At 42.6% G+C, this 21,392-nt stretch overlaps 1 protein-coding gene across 1 annotated transcript in view; it reads left to right on the top strand.

Annotated features, from left to right (window-relative positions):
- Positions 1-21,015, top strand: part of ANXA5 (annexin A5) — a 53,235-nt gene extending 32,220 nt beyond the window's left edge. The window contains exons 8-12 of the mRNA XM_082247974.1: positions 31-124; positions 14,172-14,267; positions 16,253-16,311; positions 18,369-18,491; positions 20,437-21,015. Of these exons, the coding sequence (XP_082104100.1) occupies positions 31-124; positions 14,172-14,267; positions 16,253-16,311; positions 18,369-18,491; positions 20,437-20,499 (435 nt within the window). The 3' untranslated portion in view covers positions 20,500-21,015. The remainder of the gene's footprint in view (positions 1-30; positions 125-14,171; positions 14,268-16,252; positions 16,312-18,368; positions 18,492-20,436) is intronic.
- Positions 21,016-21,392: the final 377 nt, after the last annotated feature.

The raw sequence follows: 21,392 nt of genomic DNA, 5'->3' as shown, positions 1-21,392 counted from the left end.
ACCTGTATGATGTTCTTTTGATTCTGGTAGGATTTATTTAAAGCTGGGGAACTGAAGTGGGGCACAGATGAAGAGAAGTTCATTACTATTTTGGGAACTCGCAGCAATGCCCATTTAAGAAAAGGTAAATCATTTTTAAATGGCCTTTGTGCTGACTTCATTTACAAGGTTTTGGGTGCACCTGGATTTATTAGTTTTGCGAATGTCTCACATTTCTGTTTGTTCTGTGGTGTCATTTATATTTCTGTAGCTATGCAAATGTTTTTCATGAGTCTTCTGCTTAGTGTTTTTCTGAAATTCCTAGGAGCAATCTGGCTTCACCGCTTGAGTAGTTTTACATATCAAATTTTCATGAAGTGTTAGGAGGTCTTATTTAATAGGGAAATGCAAAGTGCAAAAATGATTTGCAAAGTGATGTGACCCATACAACTGAATCAAATTAGTTTATTGTAGCCAGATCAATAAAATATTCTAATTGGTTACCATGGGTTGCTGCATTTTAGACATGTATTAAATAACCTTCTGGAAAAGTGTCTTTGACGGAGAGAATATGAGATGTGTGCAGTAATCCATATCTGTGAATTTGATACTGTATTTTACAGTTCTAAATTATCGAAACAATCTGAGCTTTAGGGCGACTGTATAGAGCCATTTAGGAAGCCCTTTGAGCTATGCTCAATATTTGCAAAGTGCTTCCCCCCCCCCCCATCAGCGGTTACACTGTGTGCACATTGAATAGTCTGATCACTCGGAGTTCCTGTTTATCCTTAGTCTTTGTTTATTAAAAACCCATGGGAGTCACCCTGCTTATGTTGATTTTGAAAGTTCCTGTGTTATATCCAACAAGTCCAGAGATCCTGTATATCGATGGATGGCTGCTTTCAAACTAATACAAAGAGGAAACACATCTGATGTTTGTAAATTTAGGCGGATTTACATTATTGAAAAAAAAAAAAAAAAAGCACACGTCTTCCATGAGCTTCTTAACATAGGCTAGCAATACATCTTAAGAAGTTTCTCATTCAGTCCTACTGGCTAAATGCAAAAAATCCATAGATTCCCTCATCTACTTTAAACAGAGTGGAAGGAGGAATCTCCACTGCCCTCTATTGTATTCTGGCAGATACTGCTCTTGTGGTTGTTGGAATACCTGAATAGTCACTGTTCGACCGGGAATTTTACTCCCAGCTTTTTCATTTTTCAATGTTTGTTGAGTCAGGTGGTGCCACCTACAGTTTGATCTTTGGAAGATTTGGCAGGAAAAATCAAGCTGTGTATGGTCAGCATTAGTCATGTAACAACATTGACAGCAACACAGGCTCATTTTTAAATATAGCATGGGGTCTTCTGTAGAAATGCTCCCCCATGTTTCAGCACTGGACAGAAGTAGACCAGACTACCAACTGTCATGGGACCCTAGAAAAATATTACTCTAATAATTTTGTAAATTCTGGGATTTCAGCTTTAAACTACTTTAAGCTGGGTTTTTGTGTACAGCAGAAATGGTATTGGTACTGGTTGCCTTGATCTAGTCAATTTGTATTTGTTGGTTGACAAAGTGGTATACACAGTATTACTAGAAAAGTGTCCTATGCATGGGCTAAAAAGAAACAAGAGACTCAGAAGATAAAAATGAGAAAACCAATCTAGAGAGTGAGACTGCCTTGTAAAAGCCATGTCATGTGTCTGGTGGCAGGAATTCAAACACCTTGAAAGTACCCAAGAAATAAAATAAACCATTGAGCATTTTAAAGTTCATGAAAATATAAAACCAAAAATGTAATGTGGTGGCACATTAGATTTAATCAAGTACAGAAAATACCTGTCGGTCTTACTAGCAATACAGTTTTCCTCCTATCTTCACATCAGCACACAATGGGTTAACACCTCCTCTGGAACCCACAGGGCCACCTTTTCTAAGCTAAATAAAAATAAGTAGTGGTCTTTGTTGGTCATGCTCCAAGCCAGCTGTTGATTGCAGTTGGTAAATACAACCACTGCACCCACCCCTCCAGGTTTAGCCTCTCCTGGAGTTGGAAGACCCAGAATGTTGGACGTAAACCTTCATGAAACTGGGTGCCTTGCTTACCAGGCCTCAAGCAATGTTGCCTAAACAGCATGAATATTCCACAGGTGTGGTATTGCTAAGCTCTGCGATGTCACAATGGGCCTCTCCCTTGGGGATTTTCTGTCTTGTATAGGCATTATGCATGCTGTGCCATTCTCCTGGCTTTGTTTTCAGTTTGAGAGTGGCGGTGGATGATGTCGCAGAGGGCAGGGAGATAGGGCAGCATGGGATAGTGACCACCAGTCACCAATTGCAGTCCTGCCAGTTTTCTCTTTTTTGAAATAAAGATTTGTTGCTGTTTGCTCCCCTGCTGTGCTGTGTGCTTCTGGAGGTTTGACAGTCTGACTGGATTTGTCTCAGATTCTGTCTCTTCTGTCTGCCTCTAGAAGGACTGCCTGGACTCACCTGCTACTGATTCTGAAGTAAGTGGATGAAAGCAGATGGGTCTTAAAGGGACAGTGTACCTGTTTTTCTTGGAGAGAGAATTATGATTTTCTCCATATTTTTTTGTGCAGCTATGAGCTCAGCACACCTGTCAGTGGCACAGGAGACTAGTAAAAGGTAGGAGGAGGCAATGTGGGGACATGTTTTTTAAAGTAATTCTCAAGGCATGCAAAGTATTGTTTGCATTTAGGGCGTATTCTCCTAAAATAATGCAAAACACTCCAGAACCTAAGACCAGCCACTGGTCATCTCCAGACCAGGACAACCTGCATTTCATACCCGAATTTTCCCAAATGAAAATCTGCATACAAAGAGTCATGGAGACAGCATTGCGAGGGATTGCATTGTCCCCATTGGGACCTTTTACAGCGGCCATTCCAGTGGTGCCTTGGGCCAGGTGGCACAAAGGGGGCATTTCAATTTGCATTCCTTAATCATTGGGATGGGCTGTCTACAGATCAGAAGGTCTTTGTGTCTGCACAAATGAACAAGAGATGGAATAATTCTGACATCGGATGCCAGTCTGTCTCCAGTCTGAGGAGTGAAGTTTATGATTGACAACAAGACAGCAGTAGCTTATATTGCCCACCAAGAGGGTACCAAGAGTCTTTTCCTGTTACTTTTCATAACAACAGAAAGTTTGTGCTGGATGGAGAGCCACTTACAGGCAGTTAACAGCAGTCTACTTGCTGGGAAAGCAGGATCCACTAACAGATTAGTTAGGCAGATTATTTTCCAACAATGAGTACCTTAACTAGTATTGGCTGTATGGACCATTCCAGCGGTAGTTCTCATAGAGAAAGCTTCTGGCATTTGCAACAAGGTACAAAGGTAAAGTGATAGAAGATGGGTTCACAGTGCCATCGGGTTTTCCGTTGGTCTTTGTCTTCCTCCAGTGTCTTTGATTATGAAGGTTCTTCTGAAAATTTGGACAGAACATGTTTATGCCATACAGGTGCTTTCCACCTGCTAAGGAGGCCTTGGTTTTCATTGGTTTTCCAGATGTCATCAGCACCACCAATCCCTTTTCTGGTCAAACCAGATCTTTAATGCCAACGTCAATGGCAACACCCTATACCAGTGAGACTCTAATAACCTGGCTATTGAATCGGCTGGACTAGAGGTGCAGGGATTCTCATCTGAGGTGGTTCAGACCTTGAAGACCACAAGATAACCCACACACACTACATATGAGAGGATATGAAAGAGAAGTTTATTCTGTTTGCTAAGCAAAATATTTCTCTCCTGTGTTCCCAGCTCTAGCCAATATCCTGGACATTTACAATTACAATTAGCGCTAGAGGTTGGTCTGGCATACAGCCTTTTCATCTTTCTGGATAGGTGGCAGCCATGCCAGAATTTGGGTGGAAGATGCAATATATTGTCAAAAGTATTGGGATGCCTGCCTTTACACGCACTTGAACTTTAATGGCATCGTAGTCCATAGGGTTCAGTATTGAGTTGTATGTGGATGATAAACTGCGTTAGCCCTATAGTGGAGGATAGGGAATCCCACCACTTGTAGTAATTAGGTGGCAAAAGTATATTTTACCATGCAAGGTGTATGTACCTTGTACTGTGTAAAAAATTAAGATAGATCATAATAAAGGAATTGTACCATCAATATACTCAAAATATTAATATTGTATAGTATATTGATGGTACAATTCCTTTATTATGATCTATCTTAATATTTTTTCTATCTTTAATTGAAGCTGTTATAGCTGCAAAAGGTGGGCCAACTCAATATTGAACCCTAAGGACTAAGACTTGGATGCCATTAAAGTTCATGTGCCTGTAAAGGCAGGCATCCCAATACTTTTGACCATATAGTGTATATGTGAGACCGCTAGCCCTTCATTTGACTTTACAAGCTAGGCGTATGGCTAGCAAGTTCTGCAAAGTTTGGGAAGAGACATAAAGTCTTTAGGTCTTTAATAGCTTTTCTTTGATTGTCAATGTTTCTTTTATGTGTTTTTCTCCGGCCACTTTATTTAGTTCTATCCCATTGAGTGCTGACATGAGGTGGGCCAGGAAAATGGAAAAAATTATCAGATACTTTACTGTAATTTTTCTTTCCTGGCCTATCCTCACGTCCGCACAGGACTCCCTCCCTAGTGGCCTATCACAGGCTGGGTTATTGAACACTTCAGTGGGGGAGGGACTGTCTCAGTAAGCATCTGATAACAATTTTCTTTTTTCTTGTCACTCCTATGAGCTTAACACAGAGCACAAAAATTCTTATCTTTATTGTATAAACTACTAGTTCCACTACCCCCCCTTCCCATAATGGAGCAGAAGAAAGTTTGGCCTGTTTGACAACCATGGTTCCCTCCATAAATACAGTGAAGTGAATGATGCAAAGGAGTAGAAACAGTGGGGTTGATTTCCAAAAACTGGGAGTGCCAAAACTGGTGCAGCTCTGCATGGTAGCAAATTGGCTTCAGGTGGTTCAATTTATGCCTGCACCAGATTGTGCGCTCTCTAGTTTTAGTAAATCAATCTCAGTGGTGTTTTCAGAAATGCCAGATGAAAATGAAGGGAGAAAAGTCTGAAAATAGAAAACAAATGCAGGCACCTAATCTAAGGACTTGTAAGCTGTAATATAATTTCTCTGTCGCTCATTGACAGACGTAGTCTTCTTGATTCACAAGAACTGGGTTATGTTGTCTCCGCAGGAGCAGGACTAGGCAGAAAGAAAAAACGTTCTGGCTCCACCTTAGGGGCAGTCCCTGAGGGTATATCCTCCCTCTCTCTGCTACAAGGCATCAGTTTTTTTCTGTCTAGTCAGGAGTAAGGACCTAAGTTCCTTGCTGGGATCTTTTGGGTCCTGGCAAGATTTTTTCCTAGAAAAAATATTTTTTTAGGCAGTTTTCTCCAGTGTTTTTTTCCTGTGAGATCTTCAAGCAAATACGCCGGACTGGGCGACACTAGTGGTCACCCCAGCCGGCCTACGAGCGCGCGCAGACCATTGCATTGCGCTTGGTCGGCCGCGACACATTCAAGTAAGTATGCGGGGCCGGGCGACGGGCTGGATGTTGAGATCCAGTGGTCACCCCGGTTTCTGCCTACGAGCGCGTGCAGACCAGAGCTCCGCGCTGGGTCGGCCGCGACGGAGTCCCATTGGAGGGACTGACCTTGCGAGTTAAAAGTCTCGCTTGGACGCCAGGAACCAGAGAGTCGAGGCGTCCGGAGTGGTCCACAACCCCCCACCCCGGTGGAGAGGGTATTGTGAAGAGAGGGTGCCTGTCGGTTTGGTATGGTGAGTAAACGTTCCCTTTTTTTTCCTCGTTATGAGGCAGTATGAATTATGGGCCCCTCCATACATGGTCAGTATCTGTCTGACACTAAAAGTCCCCCTTGTAAATACAGCATGTGTTTGGTGGGAAGTGGACTTGGTTTGAGAGCTAACACTCTACCCAGCAGACTGTAGTATTACAGCAGACATAGGAGGTATAATCCTACCTTAATTGTAGTGTACCTCCTGCAGATCGATAAACCGCCACTTAGCAGAGATGCAGGTGAATGTGCTGGGAAAAACGATTTCGGCGGTCCGCCGCCATTTTGCCGTAGACCAGGTGCATGTATGTCCTCAGGTCACGCCGGCCGCCATGTTTTTGGAGTCTATTGTCTCCTGTATGGGGGCGGCCATGTTTGATGAGCCCAGCTACCTCGTGGAGAGCTGGGAACGCCGGAAGGCGTACACAGGGGGCGGAGCCACGTCGTTCTACCCGGGAAAACGAACACAGCTCTTTCCAGTCTGTAAAAGACAGACGCTGACTGCAGTTGGTTGGAAACTTCTCTGCATCGGGTGGTGAGCCTTGGGGGTCCCTCTCTCTCTCTTGGGGATCGAGAAGCAGGTACTCTGAGGGGCGCTATTGCGCTAGGGGGAGACACATAATAAAAAAAAAAAAAAAAAAAGAGGTATTTTTTTGATTTAAAAAAAAAAAAAAAAAAAGTTTTTTTTTTTTTTTTTTTTTTTTTTTTTTTTTTTTTTTTTTTTTCTGGCAGAGGTGTCCTGAATTAACATGGACCCTGCCACTCATGTATCTCCACCGGATCCCCTCGAGGTGTCTGCAGGATCCTCCAGCACCCCGCTTACGATTGAATCATTGTCGGCTATTATGGAAACTTTTGTGTCCCGGGTGGAAGTGGCTTGTCAGGGACAGGGCGCAAGAAAGCGACCCCCGCCTAACCCTTTATTATCTGAAACTTCGGATTCAGACTCTGAGCCTATTTCTGCAGTTGCAGGTACTTCATCTGGGATTGGTGTCTCGGGTACTGTCTCTTCAGACAGTGAGGAGGATGTTTCGGCATCCGCCATAGCCCGAGAGGAAGCGTTGGTAAACGCACTCATTATATCTGTTCAAGAAACCTTAAGATTACAGGGTATTCCGTCGGAAATAGCTGAAACTGAAATCCCTTTTGGGACTAAAACGCATGAAAGTGGCGAAGGTTTTTCCATTGCCCAAATGTTTTGGCAATCCAATCAAAGAAGAATGGAGTCTGCCAAAACGCACTTCTGCTATTTCTAAACGCATTAACAGGCGTTATCCGTTTGAGGAAACCCTCATTAAGAAATGGACAGAACCACCTGTGGTGGATTCACCAATTGCTAGATTGAATAAAGCCACGGTTATTCCTTTAGAAGACGCTGCGTCTTTTAAAGATCCAGTGGATCGCAAGATAAAAGCTATGTCTCGCACCATGTTTTCCTTGATCGGATCAGCTTTCAGACCAATAATTGCTATTGGTCTGGTTTCGCAGACTGTAACTGAATGGACCAAGTGGTTACGCCGGGACTTAGAGGTCCCTCAGGCGGTATCAGATTTGTTGGAACAAATGATACAGGGGTTACAGTTTGTGTGTGATGCGGCGTTAGATGCCACTCCATTATTGGCGCCAGCATCAGTTTCAGCAGTGGTTCTCAGGCGTACACTGTGGCTAAAAGGTTGGTTAGCCGACCAAGGTTCCAAAAAAGCATTGGCTAATATCCCCTTTTCAGGAGAGCGTCTATTTGGAGCCAACTTAGATGAGATCATTAAGGATCTCACGGGTGGAAATTGCACCTTTTTACCGCAAAATGTTAAGGGTAAAGGAACTCGTCAAAGACGAGGGCCTTCTTTCTCTGCTCACAAAAAGTTTTTTCGTCCCGCGGGTGAAAAAATTAAGTCCTCCAAAGCTCCTTCAGGAAGCTTCAGGGGACGTTGGTCGGGCAAGCAAAAGCCCACCCCCTCCAGACCTGAAGATAAATCGTCCAAAGCCTGAAGGTGCGCCCCCACCCATAATTGGGGTGGGGGGACGTCTTCGCCGGTTCCCGGATCCATGGCTTTCCAGAATCCCGGACAAGTGGGTTTGCGAAGTCATAAGGTCAGGGTACAAGATCGAGTTTCGATCTCTCCCAGCGGCGCGATTCTTCCCTTCCAATATCCGACTATCCCCGGATCGTTTAGAAGATCTGCGGAGAGCAGTCACGGATTTACTACAACAAGGAGTGGTAGTCCAAGTTCCTTGGACAGAACGTTTTCAAGGGTTTTATTCAAACCTATTTACAATACCCAGGAAAGAGGGCAAAGTGCGTCCAATTCTGGACTTAAGGGCACTCAATTCCTTTCTCAACATAAGAAAATTCAAGATGGAATCCATTCGCACAGTAGCAGCCTTCCTGCATCCAGGGGATGTCCTAGCGTCCATAGACATCAAGGACGCCTATCTTCACATTCCCATTTACGCAGGACATCAGCGGTTTCTACGCTTTTCCGTAGAAGAGAACCACTATCAGTTTGTGGCGTTACCTTTCGGTCTCGCCACGGCTCCTCGGGTCTTCACGAAGGTGTTGGCCCCAATGTTGGCACTACTGCGCCAAAGAGGCATATCGATTCTAGGTTACCTAGACGATCTCCTGCTTCATGCAGAGTCTCCTCAGACTCTGCTACAAAACATAGAAATTACTATAATTTCTTTACAGGAATTCGGGTGGCTGGTGAACCAGCAAAAGTCTTTTCTGGTTCCCACCCAGAGGCTTGAATATCTGGGTCTAATTCTAGACACAGTCAGGTCAAGAGTTTTCCTTCCGGTAGGGAAACTCCGGAAGATTCAATCAGCAGTCCAGTTGTTACTATCCAACAGCTGGTCTTCTCTTCGAACTTGCATGAGGGTTCTGGGATTGATGGTGGCTTCCTTCGAAGCAGTCCCATTTGCCCAGTCCCATACCCGAATTCTTCAGCAAGAGATTCTTCTCAGATGGAATCGGAATCCGGAATCCTTGGACAATCGGATCCGATTGAGCAAACAGACCAGAAAGTCTCTGGTCTGGTGGCTTCGGTCTCCGATGCTCAGCCAGGGAAAGTCATTTCTGCCAATATATTGGACGATAGTGACCACGGATGCCAGTCTATCCGGATGGGGAGGAATTCTCGGTCAGTTATCTGTCCAGGGACTTTGGTCCCTGGAAGAATCCAGGTTGCCGATAAATGTATTGGAACTGAGAGCGATCAGACTTTGTCTGATTCACTGGACCGAGCAGCTCCAGGGCAGCCCGGTTCGGATCCAGTCGGACAACGCCACGACCGTGGCTTATGTCAATCACCAGGGGGGCACCAAGAGTGTCCGAGCGGCCAAAGAAGTGGCTTGCATTCTTCGCTGGGCGGAACGATTTGTTCCAGCTATCTCTGCGGTGTTCATTCCGGGGGTGGAGAATTGGCAGGCAGATTATATCAGCCGTCAGACTCTGGATCAGGGGGAATGGTCCCTCCATCCAGAAGTTTTCCACCAGTTGTGCCTACGGTGGGGCACCCCGGATGTGGATCTGTTGGCATCACGATTCAACAGGAAAGTACAGAGATTCGTGGCTCGCTCCCGCGATCCTCTAGCAGAGACCGCAGACGCACTGATCGCCCCGTGGGGGCAATACCAGCTAATGTATGCCTTCCCTCCTCTCGGGTTACTGCCAAGACTTCTTTGCAGGATAGAGGAGGAAGGAATTCCAGTAATCCTGGTAGCTCCGGACTGGCCTCGCCGAGCTTGGTACGCCGACGTGGTCAGACTGGTGGCGGACGTCCCGTGGAGACTTCCTCTCAGGGAGGACCTACTGTCTCAGGGACCGATCTCCCATCCTGCTTTACGATCGCTGGCTTTAACGGCCTGGCTATTGAGACCCAGGTGCTGAAGGACAAGGGTTTCGTCAGCTTCAGTTATTCCTACTCTAGTTAAAGCAAGGAAAGCGACTTCCAGAAAGATTTATCATCGTACATGGAAGTCCTACATTGCATGGTGTGAACCTCTGGGGTTCCGTCCACGGTCTTATTCGGTTAGCCGAATATTGGCTTTTCTGCAACAAGGGGTTGAGCAGAAACTGGCCTTGAGTACTATCAAGGGTCAGGTCTCAGCATTAGCTATCTTCTTTCAGAAGCCTTTGGCTACTCATTCCTTGGTGCGGAATTTCATCCAGGGGGTGCGACATCTGGCTCCGCCAGTGCGCGCGCCGTTACCACCCTGGGATCTTAATTTAGTATTGTCGGTTCTTCAGAAACCTCCCTTTGAAGATATTAGGGAGATTCCTCTACCTACGTTGTCCCAGAAGGTGGCCTTCTTGGTGGCTATTACTTCTGCACGCAGGGTGTCAGAACTGGCCGCATTATCTTGTCGTTCCCCATATCTGGTGGTTCATAGAGATAAGGTGGTTCTTCGTCCGAATCCATCCTTCCTACCAAAAGTGGTTTCAGAATTTCATCTGAATGAAGAAATTGTATTACCTTCCCTGTGTCCTAAGCCCAGTCATCCTCGGGAGTTTGCTTTACACTCCTTGGATGTGGTCCGGGCGATCAGGGTATACTTGAAAACGACAGACTCGTTTCGCAAGACGGATTCACTTTTTGTGATCCCAGATGGACCCAAAAAGGGGTTGCCTGCATCTGCCGCGACTATTTCCAAATGGATCAGACAGACGGTGGTACAGGCTTATTCTATTAAGGGTCGGGAGCCCCCGTTCCCTGTTAAGGCGCACTCCACTCGGGCACTTAGTGCGTCATGGGCCTTTCGCCATCAGGCGTCAGTGGTCCAGGTGTGCAAGGCGGCTACCTGGTCGTCGGTGCATACCTTTACAAAACATTATAAAGTTGATGTAATGGCATCGTCTGATGCCTCGTTTGGCCGCAAGGTTTTGCAGGCCGCCATTTGAGGAGACCAGTGGTCTGCCTCGAGGGTTTTTTTTCCGTTGGAAATTTTCATTTGAGTCTCATTCTTTGTTTATAATGAGCCTTTAAAACTTCTAGTTTGGCACCGGTTGGGCCTTCTAGATTGGATTTTGATTTCGGTCAATCCCACCCCTCATTTGTGGCACTGCTTCTGGATGTCCCAGTTTTTGTGAATCAAGAAGACTACGTCTGTCAATGAGCGACAGAGAAAATCGGATTTTTGTAAGATCTTACCGTAAAATCCTTTTCTCTTAAGCTCATTGACAGACGTAGTACCCGCCCCTCTATCATTGAGTTGGGTTGGGTTAAATTCTCTGTTGCTGCTTTGTGACAGAACTGATGCCTTGTAGCAGAGAGAGGGAGGATATACCCTCAGGGACTGCCCCTAAGGTGGAGCCAGAACGTTTTTTCTTTCTGCCTAGTCCTGCTCCTGCGGAGACAACATAACCCAGTTCTTGTGAATCAAGAAGACTACGTCTGTCAATGAGCTTAAGAGAAAAGGATTTTACGGTAAGATCTTACAAAAATCCGATTTTTTTATTTTTATATTTAGAGGTTTTCCATCTATTGTATCTAATAAATCATTCATTTAAATACATATATGTAAACTTTCATTTCAGTAGGCTTAGCCAAGCCTTCCCACATTTATTTCCTGAAAGAATTCAAAAGTATAATTTTGTATATAAATATATTTGACATAGTTGAGTCATTAGGCAGTGAATCATGTATCCACCCACAGTAAGACATGGAAAGAACTCTCCAGAGTTATTCACCCCGACTTCAAAAGGGGAATACTCTAACCTTGCTGCTGTCAAGTAATTGGGACTTCTGCCTGCAACATACTGTTATTAAATCACAAACCTGGTCCCTACAGTCACACTAAGGTCAGCGTTTCCGTCTTCTGTTCTTTTTTCAGCTTAGAAATCAACATAAAAAAAAAAATCAGAGTTCATGTACTCACAGGACATTCAGCAGAAGCTTATGGTAGTTGGAAAATCTTACCACTTTCACAGATGGAAATTATTAAAATGTCTTCGACAGGAGTATTCCACTTATTCATTTTCTTAATTTTTTTTTTTTTCCCCTCATGGAAAAAAAAAAACTTGTACTATTTTATAAGGGTTGGTTCTATAAGCTTGCTTAATGAACACACTATTATAAAATACCATATGCAGCAAATAAGAGGTTCCACAAACCAGGACACCTTCATTTTTATGTATTTTACATTACAAGATTTCTAGCCCCTGCTACAAATATCTATCTTTTCATCAAAGTCTACGAGTTTGTATTATTTAATCTCTTTAACTCCTTGCTCCCATTTTAATTGTCTTTATTTCACTAGATCCCAGCAGTTTATAGGAGTCTTGCAACCTTCATGTATAATGTGTGGGTTTTTTAATTTTTTTATTTTTAAACTCCCAATTTTTCTAAGGGAAAAATAATTCAAATGGCAAATTATTTACGGGTCTGAGTTTTGCATAGATTTAGCTACTAAATTCCAAGTTGCTTTTAAGAAAAGTTTTATAAACCACATATTTGACCAAGACTGGAGACTTAAAGCTGACCGCCTGACGGGTATTAGAAAAATACACATATGTAATTAGTAAATTAATATACTGACAATAGGGAAGTTTGACCAGAGCAGATAGAGAGCCTCATTAGTGTGCATCTGCTTCATTAGACAAGTGTCAGGCTTGGGGTGTATTCTTGACCAAGCTATACTAGCACTGCTTTAATTAAGGTGGTGAACCAAATTGCCAAATTCTTTGACCTCAAACTGTTCTCATATTCAATATACAGGTGCATCTTACAAAAATAGAATATTATAAAGTAATTCAAGTCAAAAAGTGAAACTCGTATATTTTATATAGATTCATTACTGTACACACAATAGTGATTTATTCCAAGCATTTCTTTCATTTAATTTTGATGATTATGGCTTACAGCTAGCCAAAATTTAGTTTCTCAGAAAATTAGAACATTACATAAGACCAATAAAAAAAAAAAGATTTTTTTAAGACCGAAATGTTGGCTTCGTTAAAAGTATGTCCATGTACAGTGTAGTATGCACTCAATACTTGGTCAGGGCTCCTTTTGCATGAATTACTGCATCAATTTGACGTGGCATTGAGGCTATTAGCCTGTGGCACTGCTGAGGTGTTATGGATGCCCAGGTTGCCTCCGCTCATCTGCATTGTTGGGTCTGGTGTCTCATCTTCCTCTTGACCATACCCCACAGATTCTCTATGGGGTTTAGGTCAGGTGAGTTTGCTGGCTAATCAAGCCTAATGATTTCATGAACATTAAACCAGGTATTGGTACTTTTGGCAGTGTGGGCATGTGCCAAGTTTCCAGAATCCTGCTGGAAAATGAAATCTTCATCTCCATAAAGCTGGTCAGCAGAGAGAAGCATGAAGTGCTCTATAATTTCCTGGTGGAGGGCTGCCCTAACTTTGGACTTGATAAAACACAGTGAACCAACACCAGCAGATGACATGGCTCCTTAAATCATCACTAACTGTGGAAACTTTACACTGCACCTCATGCAACTTTGATTCTGCGCCTCTCCACTCTTTCTTCAGACTCTGGGTCCCTAATTTCCAAATGAAATGCACATTTTTTCCATAGTTCGTGATGATTTAGGGAGTCAGGTCATCTGCTGGTGTTGGTCCACTGTGTTTTATCAAGTCTAAAGTCAGCACAGCCCTCTACCAGGAAATTCTAGAGCATTCATGCTTCCCTCTGCTGACCAGCTTATGGAGATGTCATTTTCCAGCAGGACCTGGCACCTGCCCACACTGCCAAAAAGTACCAATACTTGGTTTAATAATCCTGGTATCACTGTGCTTGATTGGCCAGCAAACTCGCCTGACCTAAACCCCATAGAGCATCTGTGGGGTATTGTCAAGAGGATGATGAGACACCAGACCCAACAAAGCAGATGAGCTGAAGGTCACTATCAAAGCAACCTGGGCATCCATAACACCTCAGCAGTGCCACAGGCTGATCGCCTCAATGCCACGTCGCATTGAGGCAGCAATTCATGCAAAAGAAGCCCTGACCAAGTATTGAGTGCATACTATACTGTACATGGACATACTTTTCAGTAAGCCAACATTTCTCTTCCTTTTTTTTTTTTTTTTTTTTTTTTTATTGGTCTTATGTAATAATCAAATTTTCTGAGATACTTAAGTATGGGTTTTTACTAGCTGATGAATATATCACTCTGTGTGTAAGGCATCTATATAAAATATGACTTTCACTTGAATTGAATTACTGAAATTAACTTTTTGATAAAATTCTAATTTTATAAGATGCACCTCCTATTTGTTTAAATTCTGTAGCTAACTGCTTGTCTGAAACTGAGGTCTGCTTAGATGTACACACACAGGACCATGTATAGCATGAGATCTCCATGGTGTCGATTTTGTGCTGATTCTTAGCATCTCTTTTTGACATTTCAGTGTTTGATAGATACATGACCATCTCTGGCTTCCAGATTGAAGAGAGCATTGATCGTGAGACATCAGGGAACCTTGAAAATTTGTTGCTTGCTATAGGTAAGACTAAGATCTATTCACACTACTCCTGTAGCCTAAAATGCAGTGTAAAAGAAGGGTAACCCGATAATTACAGGTGTAGTCAAAGCTTTACTTTGACGCCATGTTCCACAATTAACATAGGAAACCAGTGTGCAACATATTATTACATTTGTCTAGAGGGTACAGTACTTAAAAATAAAGGTTTGCTATTGTGTGTTTGAACATGATTAACTGTTTGCAGTAGCCTATTACATGGATGTAAATGCAACTAGTTTAGCATTGCTAATGGAAATGACTATATATGAGAATAGACTTTGTTTATCCTGTTATGAGGCACTCTGTGTTCTGTAGTGGAGGCAAAGATTTTTTAGGTATTAACACTGTGTAAAATAAATCATTTTCTGTGTGTACTGAGATTCTGTTAACATATGCTGAATATTGGACAGGCTTATCGAGTCTGATTGGAAATAACAAATGAACAGGACCTGTGAATTAGCCCAAACCGAAGCAGAACCAAAGGCAAAAATACATTTTATTGCAGGTCTCTTCTGCAACAAAGAGCCTGCCTATGCGCAATGTTTTATTTTCCAACTATAGTTCCACTGTAGCAGATTTGATGAGAGGCTAAAGGAGAGTGTGATACACCAAATTCCTAATACGTCCTAAAATCTTACATGAAAACATAAATGGGATCTTTTTAGGTGCCACAGTTACTGCAAAAAAATAAAATGTGACTTTTTAAAAATTTTTGTTACAGTAACTGTGGCACCTAAAAAGTTCCATTCAGGCTTTAGTTCCACTTCGCTGACTGCGCACACTGCCCTTCTCCCTACACGCACTACTCCCCTCCTTGCACACATTCCCCATGCAACCATGCTGTACTCACACTTGGTTAAAGCTGATGCTGCCATATTTACTGTACCTATTTCAGAGTGCTGCCTTAGCTCAGCTGTGCCCGTGGCTCCTGCATTCTGGACGGAGTCAGCACTTTCTTGATGGTCTGAGTCTGTCCCACAATGTTTAAATGTTGGTCGTGGCTGCTCCCACTATCCACATAGGAATCTCAGTGCTACTGGCTGAGAAGCAAGCAGGGCAGCCTGAAGGGGATAACCTTCCACAGCATGCAAAGTACATTAGTGTAGCCAAGTGTCGGAATGAGTATACCGGCACTGAGCTCTGGGGGCAGAGCCCGGTTCTGCAGGACACCTGGGATTTCAACAAAATCCTGGACATTTCTGCAGAATCTGGGATGGTTGGGAGGTATCATTGCAATGCTCATATAAACCTAAAGTGTTAAGTGATTATGGTGGTATAATGCTGGGTGATGCATATTAGGCTTAGTATATAGTATAGGCAATTTATGCACTCAGCAAATCTCTAAACATTACTTTAAAATATTTTTCATTGGATAACCGCAAAGCAGTCAAGGCAATCTGCATCAAATGACTAAGATCTTTATAAAGGTAAATCCGTACAGGAATTTTTTTTCTTGCTAAGATCCCCCTAAGACCGGGTTCGCACTGATGCGATCTACTGCATTGCATGTCATTTGTACAGGAATTCCCCCGGTTTTCTGTACAAATTATTTGCGAATTCAGTGCGGCGCAAATTGAGCCATACAGCATCTATGGATCAATTCGCACTGGACTCGCACCAAAAACGTGCAGGACCTTTTTTTTGTCTGCACTGGATTGCGTTTGGTTCGACAGTTCGCATTGTGTTCTGCGAATCGATTTGGGGGTGTCTGTAACTTTATATTGACACCCGCAGCGGTTCACAGAGCACAGTGCGAACTGCCTGCAATTCTGATGTGGTGGGGGAACCGCACAGGAACACAGGAATCGCTGTGGTTCCCGCACTGCATCAGTGTGAACCCAGCCTGAGGGTAGTAAAATGGTAACATTTAAATAAGTGTTTGCTCTTATAGCCCTTGATATTTTATTCAATCTTCTATATATGTATGTTTTTTTTTTTTTTTTTTTTTTTTTTTTTTTTTTTTTTAGTGAAGAGTGTTCGATGTGTCCCTGGATATCTTGCTGAAACTCTGTACAGGGCGATGAAAGTAAGCAGTTTCTTTTTGCATACATTTTTCTGTCCACATAGCAGGACTGCACTAAAAACCATAGAACAGTTTCTGCTATCCTGTGTCATATTGCACTGATCCAGTTAGGTTTTTGCTATACATTAATCAATGTACATACCTCCAGTATACGTTCATAACCGGTAACTGTTAGTACAAAGGCAATCTGAAAGTGTTTATGCCTTAAAGTGAACCTGTGCATTATTCATGCTGGTCAACCTAATATCTTTTACTCCAATGGCAGAGGCGTAACTAGAACCTTCAGGGCCCCAGTGCAAGAAACCATTAAGGGATCCCTGGCTGGGGCTCTTCCCACTGATCCTGGGGCCCTTTACTGATCCTGGGGCCCTTTACTCTCGTTGCAGGACCCTTTATTATGGTCCCGCAGCAGGACTCTTTCACAAGTTCTGCAGTGGGCCCCCTTCCTGGCATCTTGGGGCCTCCCCACGGTGGTAGAATGCCAGGGCCCGGTTGCAAGTGTGACCTTTGCAATCCTGGAAGTTCACCCACTGGTGTCAGTAGTTTTTATTTTTTGGTATTTTAATTGTATTTTTTTATCATTTTTATTTATTTTTTTTTTTTTACAATGTCACTGACTTTGTCCATTCAGAAAAGGAAGGAGCTGGTAAATTACTTACCGACCCTTCCTGGTTCTCAATTGTTGTGACACATCCCCTGCAGCAGTTGGCAGGAGAGGGGAGGGAGCACAGTGGGGGGGACCAGTGGAGCACACAGGTGCCAAGAGACAGCACACAAGGGAACTGGATATGAGGCGTGGGGGGGGGGGCAGCATACAGAGGAACCAATCTCCTCCATTTTCCTCCTGCAGCTACAGGAGGAAAAAGGAGGACAGTGATTTCTCTACATGCTGCCCCTCCTATCCAGGTGTACAAGGGAGCCGCCCAGGCCCTGGAGCATGGGGCCTGGTTGCAATTGCAAGCCCTGTAGTTACACCCCTGTCCAATGGACTCCCAGAAGAGAAATACCCAATATTGTCCTGGTATTGGGCGCATATGACTCGTTGTCCTTTCTCCCACATGACAGTGCTAGTTTATGGCAATTAGCTCAGTGCTGTCTTTTCTCCGCTGAACAGATTTCCTAATAGCGATGGTTTTGGGTGTGTTTGAGTTCCCACATGCCCGATTCCGCCATGATAGTGACACTGCACTCCGCTAATCACAGGCAGTGAGACATTTCCCGATCCGCAACTGCACAGATCGGGAAATGTCTCACTGCCTGTGATTAGCAGTGTGCAGTGTTGGCTTTCTGGCAGAATCAGGCACGTAGGAACTTGAACATTCCCAAGCCCATCTCTGTTGCTGAACAGAGCAGGGTTTGGGAGTGAAGGGAAGGTGAATATATGATGCAAGAAAAGCAGCATTAAATAATTAGTCACCTAAAAATTTAACATTTAAACAAGATAGGTCCAGATACAAATGTGAAAGTACCCCATTCTTTGACTCATGTGAGAATCAAAACTGTATACTGCATGCAAAGAATCTCTGCCTTTCATTGGTGAATCCTTCGAAATTTCTGAAGTTATAAACTCAGCAGCCTCCTGAAGTTATAAACTCAGCGGCCTCCTTTTTAACTCTAGAGTTGGCCTAGCCAAGGGAAGCAGGGGTCTATCTTGCCATACTGACTACCGTGGACTGGTGCCTAAGGCAGCAGAGTTAGAAGGGACAGCACCAAGCCTTAGAATATAAAAACTTTAAACATTTTTCCTGATTTTTGTTTCCATTTTCTGACCACCTTCTGATCTTCCTAGCAAATTCAAAAACTGTAAAGGGAAGGCCTCCTTCCTCTATAGTACATCCTAGCATTTTTTTTTTTTAATAAAATGACTCATAGGTGACAGACCTTCTACATAATGTACATGTTGTGAACAACATGTTGTCCAAATCTGGCCCTAATAAGGAGGGAGTTCTACTTTTCAGGACCATCCAGCAAATATAAGACCTAATTCTTGGCAATAATAGTATAACGTAGCTTGATGGCTGGCCCTTATTGTACTTCACTGATATTTACTATCTGCACAGGGAGCTGGAACTGATGATGACACCTTGATCCGAGTGATGGTTTCCCGAAGTGAAGTTGATATGCTTGATATACGAAAAGAATACAGAAAACATTACGGAAAATCTCTGCTTCAAGCAATAAAGGTAAAACCTAAATGAAAACTCAGTTGCAGTTTATATTCAGAATGGAAAGTAAGTCAGATCCTAGTAGCCAATAAAAAAAAAAATATATATAGTATTGGCCTACTGTCAAACATGTCAAATGGAACTTAACCAGATATATGAATTTATTCCAAAAATTAGCAAAAAAAGACAGCAATGTAAGCCTATGTCTTAGAGGAATATTTTTATGGCTAGAGAACACCCTTGGTTTTCCTCACTCACTCCAGAGCCAAAACTGTTTATTTTGTTTTTGTTTGTTTTTTTTTTTGCCTCGCGGAGAAGTAGAATTTTTATTTTATGAGGAACCTGGATTTGGGTTTTAAACTAAGAAGCATCAGACAGATGCAGAAAGGAACAACAAAAATGAAAAGTAGCACAGCAAACCGAAGCAAATAGACTTCTAGATTTTACTGCACAACATTGCTGTTCGATCAGTCTTAATGGATATGCTGTGTGTGTGTATATGTGTGTGTATATGTATACATGTGTGAGGAGGTAAGTAAAACTGTGGACAGAGGGGTGGCTGTGGACGTCGTATACTTGGATTTTGCAGAAGTGTTTGACACAGTTCCCCACACGGCTAATGTGTAAGGTAAAGTCTACTGGCTTGGAAAGATCAGTTTGTAAATGGATAGAAAGTTGGCTAAAAGATAGAATTCAGAGAGTAGTGGTTAATGATTCTTACTCTGAATGGTCAAAGGTTATCAGTGGTGTTCCCCAAGGTTCAGTGTTGGGACCCTTACTTTTTAATACCTTTTATAAATGATATAGGGTCTGGGATTAAAAGTACCATTTCAGTCTTTGCAGACGACACCAAGCTTTGCAGTGCAATAACTTCTTTACAGGATGTGTCCAACTTACAAGCTGACCTCAATGCACTGTTTCATTGGGCAACTATGTGGCAAATGAGGTTTAATGTTGATAAATGTTAAGTTATGCACTTGGGGGCTAAGACTATGCATGCATCATACATACTAGGTGGAGTAGAACTGGGGGAATCCATAGCGGAGAAGGATCTGGGTATTCTGCTAGATCCTAAGCTTAATAATAGCATGCAATGACAAGCTGCTGTTTCCAAACCAAGCAAAGTCCTTTGTTGTATTAACAGAGGCATGGACTCCAGAGAGAGAGAGATCATTTTGCCCCTGTACAAATCATTAGTAAGACCTCATCTGGAATATGCAGTTCAGTTTTGGGCAGCAGTTCTTAAAAAGGATATCGGGAACTGGAGAAAGTGCAGGAGCTCAGCTATGAGAAAAGATTAGAGGAACTGAATTTATTCTCTCTTGACAAGAGGAGATTAAGGGGGGATATGATCAACATGTATAAATACATAAGGGGTCCATATAGTGAACTTGGTGTTCAGTTGTTCACTTTAAGGTCAACACAGAGGACAAGGGGGCACTCTTTACGTCTAGAGGAAAACAAATTTCGTCTCCAAATACGGAAAGGTTTCTTCACCGTAAGAGCTGTGAAAATGTGGAATAGACTCCCTCCAGAGCTGGTTCTGGCCAGCTCACTAGATTGCTTTAAAAAGGTCTGGATTCTTTCCTGGGTGTACATAATATAAGTGGGTACTAAAATCTTTTTAGGTAAAGTTGATTCAGGCAATATCCGATTGCCTCTCGGGGGATCAGGAAGGAATTTTTTTCCCCTGATGTAGCAAATTGGATCATGCTTTGCTGGGGTTTTTTTCGCCTTCCTCTGGATCAACTGCGAGTATAGGATTGTGTATATGGGATTGTATGGTTGGGTTTCCAATACTGTTTTTTTTTGTTGGTTGAACCAGATGTACTTGTGTCTTTTTTCAACCTGACTAACTATGTGATATATATATATATTCAAAAGACGGAAAAAACCTATGTAATCTTCGGTATGTGGTAAGAATTGAGTCAGTGGTTTGTGTCTAATAGTTCTCTCTCCACAGGGTGACACATCTGGAGACTACAGGAATACACTCCTCCTTATTTGTGGTGGGGATGATGAGTAATACTTCCCCTGCCAAGAAGACAACCAGCTCTGTGCATTCCCTGTATATTTTACTAGAGCAGTTTGTTTCTATGTTATGCGCTTTGTTACTTACCATGTATGTCTTATGTGATTTGCTATAATGCTGAAGGAGTTCTATTCTAAGAAGTGTCTTGTAAATTAGAACCACATTGAGAAGCATTTATATTGTTAGCTCTTGGACCAAAATATTTAAGTGAAACTAGTTTTCTAATCTGTCAACTACATTCAAGCCAGTTAGTAGTCTTTCTTTCCAAATAAAAACAGCTGTAGTGTGTTTCCCAGTATTTTTCCATAGCCTGTTTTAAACTTTCAAAAATCTCTATTTAGAAAACCTGTTCTGTGGTTTTCTGTACTTACATCCTACTATTCAGTGTTAGATTAGGTAGGTATAGATGTTGCACTAACAAATGCATGACCACCCTGCTCTTTGAAAAAATGTAAGCAAATGTGAATAACCTCTTTTCCATCACAAGAAATAAACTTCATTTCAAACAGATCTTTCTCTTTTTTTTTTTTTTCTTGGTATTTTTGAGTACAGGTATGAACTTCATGATTATTTAGTAAATTGGTATTTACCATGTGGCTGGCCTCATTTTAAAAGCAGTGGTATGGCCTTGCACAATACAGTAGCTGTGCTCAATTGGCTTCAAGTGTCCAAAGCTAACAGAACACAAAAAGTGAAAATGCGACTATAAAAAGGCGGTTATGTAAACTGTGAGTCAGAGTATTTTCTCTCTTCTTTTCATTGATTGGGCAGAAAGAACGCTTATGAAGTACTGTACATTCAATGCCATACCCTGCATTTTATTAATGGGTAACAAAACACAGACCACTTTATTGAGCAATACTGCAGATTATAAAAGAGTGGATAAC

This window comes from Pelophylax lessonae (genome assembly GCF_965119305.1).
Source record: "Pelophylax lessonae genome assembly, chromosome: 1".
In the NCBI taxonomy this organism is placed as follows: domain Eukaryota; kingdom Metazoa; phylum Chordata; class Amphibia; order Anura; family Ranidae; genus Pelophylax; species Pelophylax lessonae.
Note: the sequence above shows the minus strand (reverse complement) of the source record. Positions and strands in the feature narration are given on the sequence as shown.